The sequence below is a fragment of the Nerophis ophidion genome, linkage group LG10 (genome assembly GCF_033978795.1).
Source record: "Nerophis ophidion isolate RoL-2023_Sa linkage group LG10, RoL_Noph_v1.0, whole genome shotgun sequence".
NCBI lineage: Eukaryota > Metazoa > Chordata > Actinopteri > Syngnathiformes > Syngnathidae > Nerophis > Nerophis ophidion.
In genome coordinates, this window is record NC_084620.1 from 28,976,884 (window position 1) to 28,996,593 (window position 19,710).

Here is a 19,710-nt window from a genome sequence, read left to right on the forward strand (position 1 = left end):
GTGTTAAGCGGGGGAACCATTTCGGTGCGGAACCGATGTCTGTTTCATGAGATGACCCGGAAGTCAAACAGCAGTACACACTGGCTTAGCGCTAACAGCATGGCGTTTGGTCATTTCAGCAAAATTAGCAGACTTTTAAATTGCTGCAGATTGCGGCATTATCAAGGTAAATAGTACCTGTTTTTATTTATGAAAATTGATATGTTTTTTTTTGTAAAAAAAAACAACATATGTGCGTTTGTTTGCCGCTGTCTCCTATATTGCCATCACAGCTAAGAGCTCGCTTGACATTGACGCAGAGTTGTTGACACGCAGTAGAAAATGGAGATAGGCTTACAAATATGGGAAACGTTTTTCTTCATGTGTATCACTTGCTGTATGTTCCTTTTGCAGCATGTTTGCTTCCGTTTCGGGAAGCTTCCAATGTCCGTGGTCCTTCAATAGATGAATGCAGGTTAGTTCTCATTCACTTTCCGCAAGGTTTGGTCATTGCAGTGATGTAACGATATCAAAATCTCTCGGTACGATATTATAACAGTATTAAAGCCAAATTACAATTGTATTATTGACCAAAAATGTTTGGTAAAAATGCCATAGTTTATGTAAAGAAGTGGCAATTTGTTTAGGATAAACACACTTACTGTAATTGAACACAACCGTAATGCAAAGATACTCTAGTCATACAAACTCCAAAACCAGTGAAGTTGGCACGTTGTGTAAATCGTGAATAAAAACAATATAATGATTTGCAAATCATTTTCAACCTTTATTCAACTGAATAGACTGCAAAGACAAGATACTTAATGTTCGACCTGGAAAACTTAATTTTTTGCAAATATTAGCTCACTTAGAATTTGATGCCTGCAACTTGTTTCCAAAAAGCTGGCACAAGTGGCAAAAAAGACTGAGAAAGTTGAGGAATGCTCATCACATACATATCTGGAACATCCCACTGTTTTGTTTTGTTTTGATTGATTGATACTTTTATTAATAGATTGCACCGTTAGGTACATATTCCGTACAATTGACCACTAAATGGTAACACCCGAAAACGTTTTTCAACTTGTTTAAGTCGGGGTCGACGTTTATCAATTCATGGTAGAACATGCTATTGGGAACAGGTGGGTGCCATAATTCGGTATAAAAGCAGCTTCCATTAAATGCTCAGTCATTCACAAACAAGGATGGTGTTAGGGTTTCCACTTTGTCAACAAATGTGTGACCAAATTGTCCAACATTTAAAGAACAACATTTCTCAATGAGCTATTGGAAGGAATTTAGGGATTTCACCATCCACAGTTCGTAATATCATTAAAAGGTTCAGAAAATCTGGAGAAATAACTGCACGTAAGCAATGGTTTAACGACCCTTCGATCCCTCAGGCGGTACTGCGTCAAAAAGCGACATCTGTGTGTAAAAGATATCACCACATGGGCTCGGGAACACTTCAGAAAACCACTGTCAATAACTACAGTTGGTCGCTACATCTGTAAGTGGAAGTTGAAACTCTTCTATGCATAACGAAAGCCATTTACCAACAGCATAAGTGTCCTCGGGATCAAAAAGGAAAAGAACCATCTGGATCGGTATAGGCGCAAAGTTGAAAAGCCAGCATCTGTGATGGTATGGGGGTGTATTAGTTCCCAAGGCATGGGTAACTTACACATCTGTGAAGGTACCATTAATGCCGAAAGGTACATACAAGTTTTGGAACGTTATTATGGATGCACACCCCTGCTTATTTCAGCAAAACAATGCCAAGCCACGCGTTACAACAGCATGGCTTCATAGTAAAAGAGTGCAGGTACTAGACTGGCCTGCCTGTAGTCCAGACCTGTCTCCCATTGAAAATGTGTGGCGCAATATGAAGCCTAAAATATCTCAACGGAGACCCCGGACTGTTAAACAACTTAAGCTGTACATCAATCAAAAATGGGACAGAATTCCACCTGAAAAGCTTCAAAAATTGGTCTTCTCAGTTCCCAAACATTTACTGAGTGTTGTTAAAAGGAAAGGCCATCCAACACAGTGGTAAAAATGCCCCTGTGCCAACTTTTTCGCAGTATGTTGCTGCCATTAAATTCTAAGTTAATGATTATTTGCAACAACAAAAAAATACATGTTTATGTTTCTCGGTTAAAACATTAAACATCTTGTAATTGCAGTCTATTCAGTCGAATATAAATTGAAAAGGATTTGCAAATCAACGTATTCTGTTTTTATTTACGATTTACACAACGTGCCAACTTCACTGGTTTTGGGTTTTGTATATTTTACTATACTAATATGTATTATATAAATGCAAACAATATTGCTGAAAGAGACCACTGTTAGAAGCAAATCTATATATATATTTTTTTAACATTTGAGTCCCTAAAGTGAAAGTGTAAACATCCAGTGGATTAAGTGTAAAAACTGTAATGTACAATTTGGTGTTTTTCAACTTTTACTTTCTGAGAAGCTTCTGAGAAACTTTCTAACATTTTTTAAATATTATTTTGGATAATATTAATTGTCAGAAAAGTTCACTTACAATTTATCTTTTATTAATGTAAATGCCTCACAAATTGACGTTCTGTTATATTTTTCAGTTGACGATTTATCATATTACTGGTATTGTGCCATGTCTGCGCTCCCACCGAAGCTTTCCCCACACGTGCCGGGCTAGGAAAAGCTTGAGACATAGTTGGTGCGCTTTCGTTTGCACTAAGCAGATTTTAATACCTCCGCCAAAAAGGTATTGTTTTCGGCAGGGTTTATTTGTCTGTTAGCAACATAACTCAAAAACTAATTGATGGATTTTGGTGAACTGAAATGTCCGAATGTCCATGCACCCACCTTGCCGGTTAGCTGCACAAAGGATTTTGGGAGATATCCAACAGTTTCTCCAAATATATGATTAACAAAAAAATATATACACGTTATTGAGATATTATGTACTTAATTTTGTCAATTAGGAGTGTGCCCTTCATTATTTTATTAATGTATAATACAATATATTTATACATAGATTGGAAACATTTTGCACTCACCAAGTTTCTGTATTATACCGTCACAACATTATTATGATAATACAATATATTTCTACATAGATTGGAAACATTTTACACTCACTGAGTTTCCGTATTATACCGTCACAGCATTTTTATGACAATTTTGAAACCGCAATACCGCTGTATCTACAATACTGGTACATCCCTAGTTTGTTGTGATTTGTTGAATAAAACATTATGTTGCAGTGACGTGGAGGTCGGTTTGACTTCAGATGGAAACACGGTGGTATGTTACCATCCAGCTGTGGACTTTCCCTATGAGCTCACCCAGGTAGGAGACCCCACCTGCTTCATAGTATTGTCATTGCTGCTTCATAGATTGGTGATGAATAGTGAGGAACCTTCTCTTGTGGCATCTTGCAGCCTATCAAAAGGCCGGACCCGGTTCGCGAAGTGCCCGAAAACCACGACCAGGTTCTGAAGGCCCACCTAAGCAATGAGGTGCTGAGGGGCAACAAGGGTCCCTCCATAGAGGAGCTGAGCAAGATGTTTTACACCACCAAACACCGCTGGTATCCAGTAGGACAGTAAGTCAAGACAATTTAAAGGGGAACATTATCACCAGACCTATGTAAGTGTCAATATATACCTTGATGTTGCAGAAAAAAGACCATATATTTTTTTAACCGATTTCCGAACTCTAAATGGTTGAATTTTGGCGAAATGAACCCCTTTCTATTTATCGCTCTCGGAGCGATGACGTCAGAACGTGACGTCACCTAGGTAATAAAGCCGCCATTTTCTCAAACACATTCCAAACAGCTCTGTTATTTTCCGTTTTTTCGACTATTTTCTGGAACCTTGGAGACATCATGCCTCGTCGGTGTGTTATCGGAGGGTGTAACAATACTAACAGGGAGGGATTCAAGTTGCACCACTGGCCCAAAGATGCGAAAGTGGCAAGAAATTGGACGAAATTTGTTCAAAATACGAGGGTGTGGGGAAAGCCGACAAAATGGTCAGTCGTTTGTTCCGCACACTTTACAGACGAAAGCTATGCTACTACAGAGATGGCAAGATTGTGTGGATATCCTGCGACACTCAAAGCAGATGCATTTCCAACGATAAAGTCGAAAGAAACCTGCCGCCACACCCCCATTGAATGTGCCGGAGTGTCTGCACATTTTACTGGCGATGCTAAGGCAGACATGGCACAGAAATGTATGGATAACCTGCAGATGCATTTCCAACGATAAAGTCAACTAAATCACAAAGGTGAGTTTTGTTGATGTTGTTGACTTATGTGCTAATCAGACATATTGGGTCGCGGCATGACTGCCAGCTAATCGATGCTAACATGCTATTTAGGCTAGCTGTATGTACATTTGAAACTATATTTACATCCAGCGTTTCCCTCCACCCACATTTAATGCCAAACAAACACTTACCAATCAATGGATTTAAGTTGATCCAGTGTCACAAGATGCGAAACTTCCGATCATTGGTATGCACATTTTACCGGCGATGCTAAGGCAAACATGGCCGAATAGAGTCAATAGCTATTCGCTCAATAGCTTCAGTTTCTGCTTCAATTTCGTTTTCGCTATCTGCCTCCATACTTCAACCATCCGTTTCAATACATGCGTAATCTGTTGAATCGCTTAAGCCGCTGAAATCCGAGTCTGAATCCGAGCTAATGTCGCTATATCTTGCTGTGATATCCGTTTTGGTATCACTGGATGACGTCACAGGAAAATGTACGATGGCTTCACAGATAGCGAAAATCAGGCACTTTAAAGCTTTTTTTAGGGATATTCCGGGATGGGTAAAATTTTGAAAAAAACTTCAAAAAATAAAATAAGCCACTGGGAACTGATTTTTATTCAATCAATCAATCAATGTTTACTTATATAACCCTGAATCACTAGTGTCTCAAAGGGCTGGACAAACCACAACACAAACCTTGGTAGGCCCACATAAGGGCAAGGAAAACTCACACCCAGTGGGACGTCGGTGACAATGATGACTATGAGAACCTTGGAGAGGACGAAAGCAATGGATGTCGAGCGGGTCTAACATGATACTGTGAAAGTTCAATCCATAATGGATCCAACACAGTCGCGAGAGTCCAGTCCAAAGCGGATCCAACACAGCAGCGAGAGTCCTGTTCACAGCGGAGCCACCAGGAAAACTTCCCAAGCGGAGGCGAATCAGCAGCGCAGAGATGTCCCCAGCCGATACACAGGCAAGCAGTACATGGTCACCGGATCGGACCGGACCCCCTCCACAAGGGAGAGTGGGACATAGGAGAAAAAGAAAAGAAACGGCAGATCAACTGGTCTAAAAAGGGAGTCTATTTAAAGGCTAGAGTATACAAATGAGTTTTAAGGTGAGACTTAAATGCTTCTACTGAGGTGGCATCTCGAACTGTTACCGGGAGGGCATTCCAGAGTACTGGAGCCCGAACGGAAAACGCTCTATAGCCCGCAGAGTTTTTTTGGGCTTTGGGAATCACTAATAAGCCGGAGTCTTTTCAACGCAGATTTCTTGCCGGGACATATGGTACAATACAATCGGCAAGATAGGATGGAGCTAGACCGTGTAGTATTTTATACGCAAGTAGTAAAACCTTAAAGTCACATCTTTAGTGCACAGGAAGCCAGTGCAGGTGAGCCAGTATAGGCGTAATATGATCAAACTTTCTTGTTCTTGTCAAAAGTCTAGCAGCCGCATTTTGTACCAACTATAATCTTTTAATGCTAGACATGGGGAGACCCGAAAATAATACGTTACAGTAAACGAGGCGAGACGTAACAAACGCATGGACAATGATCTCAGCGTCTTTAGTGGACAGAATGGAGTGAATTTTAGCGATATTACGGAGATGAAAGAAGGCCGTTTTAGTAACGCTTTTAATGTGTGACTCAAAGGAGAGAGTTGGGTCGAATATAATACCCAGATTCTTTACCGTGTCGCCTTGTTTAATTCTTTGGTTGTCAAATGTTAGAGTTGTATTATTAAATAGAGGTCGGTGTCTAGCAGGACCGATAATCAGCATTTCCGTTTTTTTGCCGTTGAGTTGCAAAAAGTTAGCGGACATCCATTGTTTAATTTCATTAAGACATGCCTCCAGCTGACTACAATCCGGCGTGTTGGTCAGCTATTTGTATTAACCCTTCTGAAATTGTGATACTGTTTCCCTTTAAAAAAAAAGAAAAGAAAAGAAAACCCTTAATCCAATATGTTTTTTCCACTGTTTATAGGTACCACAGGAGGCGCATTAAGAAGGATCCCCCAAAAGACAGATAACTGTATAATGAATTTCAATGACTATCTTCTGACCATGCTTTGTGTAATAAACTCTCAACTTTGTGCGTTGCGCTTATTTTTCAATTTAAGAGGGTTTAGGCTCCAACAATCTGTTAATAAAATGTTGTTAAATAAGTATATATTACATATGTCACATGACACTTCAAAAATAATTTGTAGTTTACAATTAATGAGGGGCAATTTTGACATTCAATAAAGGGACAAGCAGTAGAAAACGGTTGGATGGAATTACAAATCAATTTTTAATAGGTTTTCTATAATATAAAAACTACAATAAATCAAAGTACATATTTAATTTTTAAAATATACATACAAGTAGACAATATTAATATCCAACAGTTTCTCTAAACATATGATAAACACAAAAATATATACATATATTTTTGAGATTTTATGTACTTCATTTTGTCAATTAGGAGTGTGCCCTTCATGTTTTTATTAATGTATAATACAATATATTTATACATAGATTGGAAACAGTTTACTAATTAATGCCATGCTATTATATTACAATGTGTTTAGAATATTTAGCACACCATATATTTATTGTCATGTTTATATTTGGTTTTGTTAAACAATATTATTTTATCTTGGAGGTTTTTCACTTATTGTCTGCAGGCACAATAACAGATTTTACACTTTAAATAAGACAATAAAAAAACACAACAGCAAAATGAACAATTGTGAGACTTTATAAGTAGATGGATAGTATTAGAAACAGAAAAAAAGTTAGAATTCTAGACAGGCAACATTTTTTACTCCAACGTCATTGAAACCGGAAAAGGGCGTGGCCTGCCCCGCCCCGTCAGTCCAGTCAATTGAGCCTGAAGAGAAGGCGACTGCACGGCTAAAAATATAATAGCTAACACAAGATGGCCGGTTTGCCTCGTAGGATTATCAAGGTACACTTAAATATTAATTTCCCGACTTTACATACTAATGAAATTATGCAAGGTTCCCTGTGGTGTCATTTTGTCCAACCGGTATTTGAAATGTGCTTCCCTCGGACGTTAGCAGGGTTAGCTCCACAGCTCGCTAGCTATTTAGCTACCCTAGCTCAAGTGTTTTCTTTGCCAGTTCCATTTCCCCGCCTCCGCCGTGCTGGTCACTTGGTGGCCATTTCATTTAATAACCTTCCTTAAAATGATAAGTTGACTACAGGAACACAATGACATATCGTGACTTCGCCAAGGGAGCGAGCAGGGTTAGCAAGTGTCTCCTCACTCCAACCGACTGTCATTGTTTATGAGCTCAGAATGCAATTTGTCTCAGAAACCCCAATAAGCGCCCATTGATGGCGAGTTCCTTGCCCCTCCTCCATTGGCAGGGCCATCGCCTGCGCCACATTTCTTGCAGATTTTGATCAAGTTGAGCAGGATTTAACAGCGATTTGCGTAACAAAGCTAAGCGAAAAAAATTACTCAAACCATCCGGATAACCTGTTCCTTCCTTACTAATTTAGTGTTTAAGCCAGACCTGGGCAAATTAAAGACCTACTGAAATGAGATGTTCTTATTTAAACAGGGGTAGCAGATCGATTCTTTGTGTCATACTTAATTATTTCGCGATATTGCCATATTTTTGCTGAAAGGATTTAGTAGAGAACATCCATGATAAAGTTCGCAACTTTATCATGCCTCTACTGGAAGTCGCAGACGATGACGTCACATGTTGATGGCTCCTCACATCTTCACATAGTTTTTAATGGGAACCTCCAACAAAAACAGCTATTCGGACCGAGAAAATGACAATTTCCCCATTAATTTGAGCGAGGACGAAAGATTCGTGTTTGAGGATATTGATAGCAACGGCCTGGAAAAAAAAACAAAAAAAGTAGTTAAAAAAAATGCGATTGCATTTGGACTGATTCAGATGTTTTTAGACACATTAACTAGGATAATTCTGGGAAATCCCTTATCTTTCCATAGTGTTGCTAGTGTTTTAGTGAGTTTAACAGTAGTGAAGTGAAGTGAATTATTTTTATATAGCGCTTTTCTCGAGTGACTCAAAGCGCTATACATAGTGAAACCCAATATCTAAGTTACATTCAAACCAGTGTGGGTGGCACTGGGGGCAGGTGGGTAAAGTGTCTTGCCCAAGGACACAACGGCAGTGACTGGGTTGGCGGAAGCGGGAATCGAACCTGCAACCCTCAAGTTGCTGGCACGGCCACTCTACCAACCGAGCTATGCCGCCCCATAGTACCTGACAGTCGGAGGTGTGTGTCCATGGCCGGGTTTGTAACGGGCAGTGTCTCAGGGAAGTCGACGGGAGCTTTATGGGCGGCACAAGCTCAGCTGATCTCCGGTAAGAAGCGACTTTTACCACAATTTTCTCACTGAAACCTGCTGGTTGACATTAGGTTGGGATCCATGTTCGCTGTGATCCATAGTAAAGTTTCACCTCAGTGAATTTTAAACAAGGAATCACCGTGTGTTTTTGTGGCTAAAGGCTAAAGCTTCCCAACTCCATCTGTCTACTTTGACTTCTCCAATATTAATTGAACAAATTGCAAAGAATTCAGCAACACAGATCTCAAAAGTACTCTGTAACTGAGATAGGCGCCAGCGCCCCCCGCGACCCCGAAAGGGAATAAGCGGTAGAAATTGGATGTATGGACTCTGTAATCATGCCGTTAAAGCAGACGACTTTTAGCTGTGTGTGTGCGCAGGGCTCATATTTCCTAACAGCCCGTGACGTCAAGCGTACACGTCATCATTACGCGACGTTTTCAAGAAAAAACTCCCGGGAAATTTAAAATTGCAAGTTATTAAACTAAAAAGGCCGTATTGGCATGTGTTGCAATGTTAATATTTCATCATTGATATATAAACTATCAGACTGCGTGGTGGGTAGTAGTGGGTTTCAGTAGGCGTTTAAGGCCCGGGGGCCACATGGTGCCCGTAAAGCTTTTTAATCTGGACATACCCAAATAATTTTTTAGACCTTTCAGATAGAAACTGTAGCTGCCATTTATGATGTGCAGTGATGTTTTCTAATGACCGTAAGTCTTGAACTACACAAAGTATTTCAATGGTTGGAATCTGCGCTTATGGATGATATACCAGTTACTATGGTAATCAGTTACTATAGTCATCTAATTAGTTACTATGGTCATCTACGTCGCAGCAGCTCAGACGAGGCACCAAGCAGTGTGGGTAGGAAGCGTTTCCACAGACGCGGAAGGAGCTTTTCACAACAATGTTCTAAAGCTTAGTGATGTATCAGATACAGTGGGGCAAAAAAGTATTTAGTCAGCCACCGATTTTGAAAGTTCTCCCATTTAAAATGATGACATAGGTCTGTAATTTTCATCATAGGTACACTTCAACTGTGAGAGACAGAATGTGAAAAAGAAAATCCAGGAATTCACATTGTAGGAATTTTAAAGAATTTATTTGTAAATTATGGTGGAAAAATAAGTATTTGGTCAACCATTCAAAGCTCTCACTGATGGAAAGAGGTTTTGGCTCAAAATCTCACGATACATGGCCCCATTCATTATTTCCTTAACACGGATCAATCGTCCTGTCCACTTAGCAGAAAAACAGCCCCAAAGCATGATGTTTCCACCCCCATGCTTCACAGTAGGTTTTGTGTTCTTGGGATGCAACTCAGTATTCTTCTTCCTCCAAACACGACAAGTTGAGTTTATACCAAAAAGTTCTATTTTGGTTTCATCTGACCACATGACATTCTCCCAATCATCTGCTGTACCATCCATGTATCCATTTTGGTATAAACTCAACTCGTCATGTTTGGAGGAAGAAGAATACTGAGTTGCATCCCAAGAATACCCTACCTACTGTGAAGCAAGGGGGTGGAAACATCATGCTTTGGGGCTGTTTTTCTGCTAAGGGGAAAGGACGATTGATCCGTGTTAAGGAAATAATGAATGGGGCCATGTATCGTGAGATTTTGAGCCAAAACCTCCTTCCATCAATATGAGCTTTGAAGGGTTGACCCAATACTTATTTTCCACCATAATTTACAAATAAACTATTTAAAATTCCTACAATGTGAATTCCTGGATTTTTATTTTAACATTCTGTCTCTCACAGTTGAAGTGTACCTATGATGAAAATTACAGACCTCTGTCATTATTTTAAGTGGGAGAACTTGCACACTCGGTGGCTGACTAAATACTTTTAGCCCCACTGTATATCAGATTGTAGGTGGGTTTATTTTGTATGCTTTGTGTGCATATTTCACTGTTTGTTGCATTTTTGTTGCGTTTCACCTGATTGTAGAATATATCGATCGAAAGGGGGTGTGACATTCAAATTTTGTCAATATTCAGTGTTTTATCGGTCATAAAAAACTTGTAAAATTCCATTACGTTTTTTTAAGGCGGTCTGTCATAACGTTTTTAGCATTCAATTAGACATTATTGCGAAGTTTTGTATTAGTGTCCCTAAAAATTTATATACCCTCCCCCCAGACACATTTTTTCTCTAAATGTGGCCCCCGAGTCAAAATAATTGCCCAGGCCTGTCTTAAGCGGAGCGATACTGCCATGTTTACTACTCATACAGCACGCAATTTGCTGCTAATGCTAATATTTCTGATCGCATCCAAATATTGGACTTTTTTCTGCTCGAAAGTGGACATTAAAGGTTAACTTGATGAGGCAATTCCTGAAGGAAGTGTGTGTTTCAAGTTATCCACAATACCATATTACAATTACAACTGTAGTCAATATCCATTTAAGGATGGTGGTAAGTGAAAGGGTCCCCCATATACGCTAGACAAAGCTTTTGGCAGGGGGTTACAAAGTACAGTATATGCATGGAATGCTGAAACAAGGTGGAAAGGACACAAACGCTATATGAAAAACACAAAATAGGATCGTGTGAATGCTCCGATGCTGAAGTTGAACTGAAATTCTGGAATTCTTTCAGAATTGTTGAAGTGGAGCACACAATTCCCAAAATGGCTTTAGAAGTTGGAATAATTTGAATCAGATGAAAAATGTGGGCATTGTGGAACTTTGAATAATGTCTCTTTTTTTTATGGGGATTTCCATAAAAATTGGGGAATTTCGGGAAAAGCCAGAATTTTTTAGAAAATGTAAATAAAAATCCTTGAATGGCCTGAAAACTTCAAATGGTTGGTGTTGGAATTTTTCAAATCGGTCGAGAAACGTTGGAGTAGTAACATGTTGAATTGAGAAATGGTATTTCAGAATTTTGGGAAAACAAGGAATTTTTCCAGTTAGAAAAACTTTTTGTTTTTTGTCCTGATAAAGAGGAATGTTTTGACGGTGGAACGGTTGAAATGCGTTGAAAAATTTGGAAGTAGTTGACAGAAAAAAAGGGTGAAAATAGGGCTGTGGAAAACCGGGAATTCTGGAAAATCCTGGAATTTTTTTGAACTTGGGGAAAAAAGGTAGTTTGAATTTCCAGGATGGTGGAAAATGTTGAAGGTGGAATGGTTTGAATCGGTTGAAAAATGTGCAGATGGTGGAAGTTTAAAAAATGGCCAATTTAGTTTGAATTGGAAAAATGTCCCAGAAAACCTGGAATTCTGGTAAATCTAGGAATTTTTGGAATTTGTAAATGGAAAGACTCCCGAATAGGCTAAACAGTTTGAAGTTGGAACGGTTTGAATCGGATGAAAAGTGCGGAAGGTAGAGCGTGCCAAAATCTGGAGAAGAAGAAGATGAATACATTTTGGTGTAGAAAATGTGTGAGTGTTTTGGAGCATTCACACAATTACGGTGTTGTTGCGATATTGCACACAGCCACAAGAACAAGTTTATTCGACAATATTTTTATTTTCCTCCCCTTATTGTTATGCATGTCAAATGATGTAATTGTTTAATTTGCACAATTTCTCATGATTCATGTCCATGACATGTTTTGGACACTGTGAGCTGAACGTACTTTTTTATCTTTTAAATATAATGTTCTGTCCAGCCACTCAGGCCAATTGTTTTTTGATGTTGTTATTGCTCTTCTGCACCAAAAAAGTTTTGTTTTCCAATTTCCTTCTTTCTTTTCTTTTCTTCTTTATTTTAGAATAGAATAAACCAGTCGTTTTTTTATTTTTCAACTTTCATTTATGAAACGAAAATGAATTGAACAAAACATACACTGACCAGTCAGCAAGCCAGAGTTGGATACTTTCAGATGCTTTCATTCTCAAAGTGACGTTGTGGGAATGTTTGTCACACGTGTTTGTCCTCAGGAGACGCAGCGGTTGATGCTTGAGCCCGTCCCAGGCATTGCAGCAACGCCTGATGATGAGAACGCACGCTATTTCCACGTGTACATCGGGGGACCGAAAGACTCTCCGTTTGAAGGGGGCACATTTAAACTTGAACTGTTTCTCCCGGAGGAGTATCCAATGGCGGCACCCAAAGTGCGATTCATGACCAAAATCTACCATCCGAACGTTGACAGACTGGGGAGAATATGTTTAGACATTTTGAAAGGTGAGAGCTCATGTGGGTTGGATTTGTAAGGAAGCGGATACGTAATTTCGCTTATTCACTCTCCAGACAAATGGTCTCCGGCCCTCCAAATCCGCACAGTGCTGCTCTCCATCCAGGCATTATTAAGCGCTCCTAATCCCGACGACCCCCTGGCGAATGACGTCGCAGAGCAGTGGAAGAAAAACGAAAGCATTGCCATCGAAACAGGTCAGGGTCCTCCTTTGATGATTGGATGTAGATCATAATGTTATATAAAAAAACTCACACTTTCTTCAACTTTAAGATTGAACTATTTAAAACGAGTATTGGCCCATGTTGGATAAATGTATTCAATTCGTGTAAAGCTTCCTAAACCAAAGATGACTGTGATTCTGTTCCATTTTTGATTGGCCAGCAAGCGAAGGATGCCAGTTTTGACAGTTCTAATTCAAAGACAGGAAAGAAAAGAAAATAACTAAAAAATGAATGACTAAACTCTGCCTCTAGCACATATTGCGTGAGTTAAAACCTCAATGTCAATTCATTGTGGATGAATTTTGCAGCCTTATGTATCATTCATGTATTGAAATACGTATTGTCTCATATTGGAGATATGTTTACCTCACATAACGACGACAAAACATTGTATTTTTAAAATAAATATCAAAACAATTATTTGAGATTTTTCACCCTATGAAATATCAAGTATGCCAAAAATAAAGAAGTTAACTTACTTTTAGACTATTCATGGCCTGCAGATGATGTGAATTATGAAACTTCCACTGTGGACCATGTGATTTAGGAATACTCCACATTTTCCATGTACTGAATTAATGTGATGTCGCTCATAATTCAACTCGAAATGAGATTTCTACAACCAATTAAAACACTTTAATATGATTGCATTCGGCTTTTAAAAAATCGGTGTAACACGACCAGTTTATGTGATTACCAGTTCTCTCCATTGAAGACCAACACTTGACTACATTATTCACAGGTGAAGAAGAACAAGCATACATAGTGAAGATGTAAAATATGAAATATGTCAATATGTTTAAAGTGTGTGACCAAACAAAAACCTAACTGCTAAATAGGTGTCAAGCTGTTCTCAAAGAAAGCACTTTAAATACATAACATGACGCCAGCACATCCCGGCCGGTGGACAGACACCTGTAAACATCTTATTTTTAACACTGATACTTTTATTTTATTTTTTAATAATATGTGTATGTTTTGTTAGTCAGTAAACAAAACAATGATTAAGGGTAGATCACATGATTTAAAGATCGATTTCATTCATTCAAATAATCCACAACAGCATCGTTATTCATACCTTTTTAGTGATGTAAGAATTAAAGGTATCAATACAACAATTTGAACAGCATTGACATGTACAACGTGTACAGAAAGTTTTCAGAGCCCTTTTAAATTGTTTAGTCTTTGTTTTATTGCAGCCATTTGCTAAACTCAAAATAGTTCATTTTATTGTCATATTAATGTACACTTAGCACACAATCTTGACAGAAAAAACACAAATGTGGAAAGTTTTGCGAATGTATTAAAAAATAAAAAAAATAAAAAAATCACATCTACATAAGTATCCACAGCCTTTGCTCAATATTTTTTTGATGCACCTTTGGCAGCAATTACAGCTTCGAGTCTTTTTAAATACAATGCCACAAACTTGGCACACCTATCTTTGGGCAGTTTTGCCCATTCCTTTTTGCAGCACCTCTCAAGCTCCATCAGATTGGATGGAAAGTGTGTTTTTTTTCATCCAGGATGTCTTTGTACATTTCCACATTTGTGTTAGTCTAGTCAGGGAGGTGACCAAGAACCCGATGGTTACTCTGTCAGAGCTAAAGTATTCCTCTGTGGAGAAAGTTGAACCTTCCAGAATGACAACCATCTCTGCAGCAATCCACCAATCAGACCTGTATGGTAAAGTGGCCAGACAGAAGCCATTTCTTAGTGAAAAGTTTACCAAAATACACCTGAATTACTATCAGACCATGAGAAACAAAATTCTCCGGTGTGATGAGACAAAGATTGAACTCTTTGGCGTGAGTGCCAAGCTTCATGTTGGAGGAAACTAGGCACCACTCATCACCAGGCCAATACCACCCTTACAGTGAAGCATGGTGGTGGCAGCATCATGCTGCAGGGATGTTGTTGAGAGAAAGATAAATATAGCAATGTTCAGAGACCTCCTGGATGATAAACCAATGCTTTTCATCCAATCTCATGGAGCTTGAGAGGGGCTCTAAAGAGTAATGAGTAAAGAGGCTGTAATTGCTGCCAAAGATGCATCAACAAAGTATTGAGCAAATACCTATTTATGTACATGTGATTTTTACTTTTTTATTATTAATACATTTTGCAAAAATGTCTGCAATTCTGTATTTTTCTTTCAAGATGGGGTGCTGAGTGTTCATTAATAAGAAATTAACAAAAATGTTTTTGATTTTAGCAAATGGCAGCAATGACACTTGAGTCTGAATATTCTCTGTACCCATTGTAAACCAGCAATTAAAGATAATTCACTGTATTGTTTGTATTAACGGTAAATAGTCAAATAGTTCACCAAAATATTGATTTGTTTGTATGTCTTTGATGATCATAAAAAACACATTAAAACATGTCCAACACCACCTAAAAGCAGGGCCAAGTTGTAGTTATCGTTTAGATCAGGCGCTTGTAAGTTACTTGCGCTAGCTTAATTGCATGTAGCATTCTCTTCTTCTATTTACATTAGCACATTGCAAAAAAAGCTACATGACCACATAGCACATTTCCAACATTGCATTAGATATAAAAGATGGAAACTGGAACTTCACATGTTGGTGTGAAAATAGAAAAAAACTAATTATTTGAGAATTCGACTAAATTAGTGCATCCAAACGTTCTAAATGTGGACAAAATCTGCATATCATAAGCAACTTTGTTTTTGTTTTTTTCCAACTCGCTTACAAATTTCGTAAGTCATAGGCTTTAATTTTTTGTGTTTTCTTTTTTGGTTCTCACCACGGGTTTACCATGCCCACAGTGCACCAGTCATGCCCACAAAAACAAAATGACGCATTTGCAACCGCACTGATAAACAAGTGATAATACAGACTGACAATTAGTGGCAGGAAGTGTAAAAACATTGTACAAAAGTTGTGTAAACAAGTAAATAAAATGAGGGGAAAAGAACCACAGTCAAAGACTGGATCAGAATCGCAGGTGGAAAATATCTGAAGGGCAAACGTGAGATTTTTGCTCACAGCTTTAATTTGTTATGGTAATATTAAGAAGCATAAAAACTAATTAAGGCCCTAAAAATAGCCAGTAGGTTGCTTGTCACACACCAATTAGTGCTGTTGATCATCTTGGTTAACGTATTGACCTACTTCAACAAACCAAATAATTGGGTAATTACTCTTCAATACAATTCCGAGAGTTTGAGTTTATTTTCAACATGCAAGCTCACAACATGATACATCACAGTTTCCAGTTTCTCTTTTCAACATGTTCGAAAAGGAGTAGGAAGAAGCAGAGCTTATTTAATCCTACACCCTTTTCTTTTATATAGCAGTTGCCAAAACTTTTGTTCACTTCCTGTTCTCAATTTATTCACAATATACTCCATAAGTGATCACAATAAAAATAAATAAATAATACTCTGTGAAGTAAGTTAAATTTCATGTGGTGAGATGTGTAGGATTATTTTGAAAATGAATGGATGGACGAAATAAATTCTGAATGTTTTTCATGGTTCTTCTTTGTACTTTGTAAACACTTTAAGTTTGAAGAGTTTCTTGAAGTGGATCATATTAGTACATTGTTTGATTGCTTTGCTTAATCCATTCCATAGTTTAATTCCACATACAGATATACTGAAGGTCTTAAGTGTTGTACGTGTATACAAATGTTTTAAATTGCTTTTTTTCTCTAAGATTATGGGCAGATTTTGATGAAACTCTCAGGAAACGCCATAAATGGGATAAGAAACAAGGGATTAGATTCTGAAGGTCATCTGGATCACCGTCTTTTTAAAGAATTGTCAATAATTTCAGTGTGCAAGGCACTTTGCTCAGTAAAAAAATGTTTGTGTTTTTTTCGGTTAATTTAATGGTGCATTCACACATTTTATGTACTGGGTATGCAAATGTCACTGGCTGGGTGAAAAGGTCATTCTAACAAAATGTGTCATTTTGCAGCGCGAGCATGGACCAAGTTGTACGCCAACAACACTGAAGTATAGAAGACGAGAATATGATCCAACACATCTTCAAAACGGCATTGGAAAAAAAAACCAAGATCAACTGTCGCAGACCATTTTGGGTGATTTATGTTCTTTTTGTTAACGTGTTAGCCTTCTTTTTCCTTGTTGTTTCTCTTCTTCCTCCTCCCTGGTGTGTTGCTATTTAAATGCATGGACAGAGAATGACACTTCATCACTACAGTCTTAAAAGGTAAATAATATAGAGTATCATTGAAGAAGCAGGTGTGCACTGCTACCAAATCATCATGCATTAAAGCTGTCCTACTTTTAATACATGCAGCTCATGTCTTTTTCTTATCCTCTTGCAGTGTGCCACAAACACAAATAGGCTGCTTAGGAAGTGCACTCCTTGTCTTTAAAATGGAATTTAATTTCCAAAAGCAATACAGTCATCCCCCCAGGTTTCCGCAAAGCAAGATTTTTAATAACCGATGTAATATTTCCATAATTGGAGCATAAAACACTGACATAATTATAGCCCCCTAAAAATGCATTAGATATAATGGTATTGTGTGTTATACTGTAGATTACAGTACTCGCTGGTTGCCTGGAGGATCCTCCTAGCATCATTGCTTTGGTCATTCAGGGCTACTCCAACACAACCACAATGTGGAAATACTTCATCACATCCTGAGTAAACTGGGTTTAAGTGCTGAAATCATGGACGTAAATTGTTCTGGAAACATTTGGTCTAATTGACAGTTGCAGCTACAATCATTTTTGTTATTAACATTGCATGTCTGCCTTGGAGCACTTGAACGCTGTTTTTGATGTCGAAGATGAAGTGCATCAATAGAGTTCATCCCCACATAGACCAGAAAATAACTATTCATGATATTAGGTTGATTGGCAACAATAAATTGGCCCTAGTGTGTGAATGTGAGTGTGAATGTTGTCTGTCTATCTGTGTTGACCCTGCAATGAGGTGGTGACTTGTCCAGGGTGAAAACTGCATTCCACCCGAAGGGACAAGTGGTAGAAAATGGATGGATGTATAGCAATCTCAGTGAGCCTCCAGTGCTGCACCGATTCTGATGCTACCTTCTAACCTACGGGGGGGCTGAGTGGGTTTTAAAATTATGATTTTACTCAAGAAAAGAGCCACAATGCAAAAAATATCACCGATTAAAAAATTATTTAGTTCATTATTACACCTTCTCTGCGACAGGCGTATGAACCTTTGTGCGAGTGTAATAGAAGGCAGTCAACGTCAAGTAAACTGCTGGCGATCGGAGAGACTGCTTGTGTTATTAGCTCAGCAGTAGTACGCTGGTCCCTCACACAGGTGAAGTGGGTTTGAGCGTCGCTCAAAATAGTAGGAAAAATGTAAGCAGCTGAGAGTACACAATCGCGAGACAAAGCTGAAATATTTGTGATTGACAGCTATGAACAATCATTGCATTTTGCTGTCAAAATCACGGGCCCCTGATTGGGTGGGGCCTCTGGGCTTCAGTCCAGGTGAGCCCGGGGCATTAAAGTCAAAGTCTCAACGATGTGGAGATGTGTTATTGATGAGGCAAGAGTCAAAGATGAACTGCATCAAAAAGTTTTTCTTTTCAAAAGTCAACTTGATTGCCACGGTGACAGCGTTGCGCCAGGATTGCTGTTGTGTGGTTTAACTCGTAGAGTTCACCCTTAACTTGGAAGCAAATGTTATATTTGGAGAATATTTATTTATTGTCACAACATCATACTGATAGAAAATAAGACAAATACAGCACAACTTAATGTAAGACTTAATTAAGACCAAAAATATGTACAATACGTTTAAAAAAAAAAAATCCCAATTCTGCAATGTAGTGAAGTGCTATGTAGCGAGGTTTGACTGTATATGCAAATGATTCTTTGTAATATAATACAACAGGCAAATAAATCTGCTAACACCGAAAAAACATTAACCCAAATAATATTAAATCCCTTGGTGTTGACCAAAGAAACGGTCCAAAAATTTAAATATAGTTTTTAAAAAAAGCAGCTGCCAGCTATTACTTTTGGTGATACAACAACAACCTGTAGCCCTTTGAGATCCCCCAATAAAAATGTCAATATGAATTCAATGTATTATTATTTTTATTGTTACTAGAACAACACCCACACTTGTTAACTGAGGTGTAGTTCAAAAATAGTTTGCTGGAGGACATAATTTTACTTTTAATCCGTTCATTTGGAATGCAAGAGGAAATCAAGGTCTCCTGTGATTGTCTACTGAGATTGTCCAGGTAAAAAAATGTGCTGTACAGTATGTGTGTTTGGGTCCTGACACTAATACAAAACCTCACAGTAATGTCTGATTGTAAGCTAAAAACATTATGACAGTACGCCTTAAAAAACAGGATGGAATTTTACATTTTCTACTGAATGAGACACCCAGAAAGTACATGACAAGAATGTGGGATTTACAATATTAACTATGAAGCATAAAACACTGAATATTGACCACATATGAACGTCGATCCTCTTTTACTTCTCACACCCCTTCTCGATCTACATTATTTATAATCAAGCATAACACAACAAAAATGCAACAAAAATGGCGAAATATAAACATGAAGAGTAACAAAAACCCACCTACAATCTGATATGGTATCACTTTCATTGCAGAACTTTATTGTAAAAATCTCGTTCCACGTCTGTCCCTGGCACCCACATTTCAGTCTCTAGAAACACTGGAAACGCTCCCCACCCACACTGCTTGGTGCCTTGTG

The 19,710-nt window shown here is 38.3% G+C and overlaps 2 protein-coding genes across 2 annotated transcripts; both read left to right on the plus strand.

Annotated features, from left to right (window-relative positions):
• Positions 1-7: 7 nt before the first annotated feature.
• mrpl42 (mitochondrial ribosomal protein L42) lies at positions 8-6,365 on the plus strand. Its single transcript, XM_061913291.1, has 5 exons — positions 8-166; positions 394-454; positions 3,240-3,324; positions 3,417-3,580; positions 6,257-6,365. Exons 1-5 carry the CDS (start codon positions 52-54, stop codon positions 6,300-6,302), a joined length of 471 nt encoding a protein of 156 aa, XP_061769275.1. The 5' UTR covers positions 8-51; the 3' UTR covers positions 6,303-6,365.
• Positions 6,366-7,074: 709 nt separating this feature from the next.
• On the plus strand, positions 7,075-17,276 carry ube2nb (ubiquitin-conjugating enzyme E2Nb). The gene is made up of 4 exons (XM_061913293.1): positions 7,075-7,225; positions 12,513-12,759; positions 12,826-12,966; positions 16,941-17,276. The coding sequence occupies exons 1-4, from the start codon at positions 7,196-7,198 to the stop codon at positions 16,982-16,984; spliced, it is 462 nt and encodes a 153-aa protein (XP_061769277.1). The 5' UTR covers positions 7,075-7,195; the 3' UTR covers positions 16,985-17,276.
• The last annotated feature ends 2,434 nt before the right edge of the window (positions 17,277-19,710 follow it).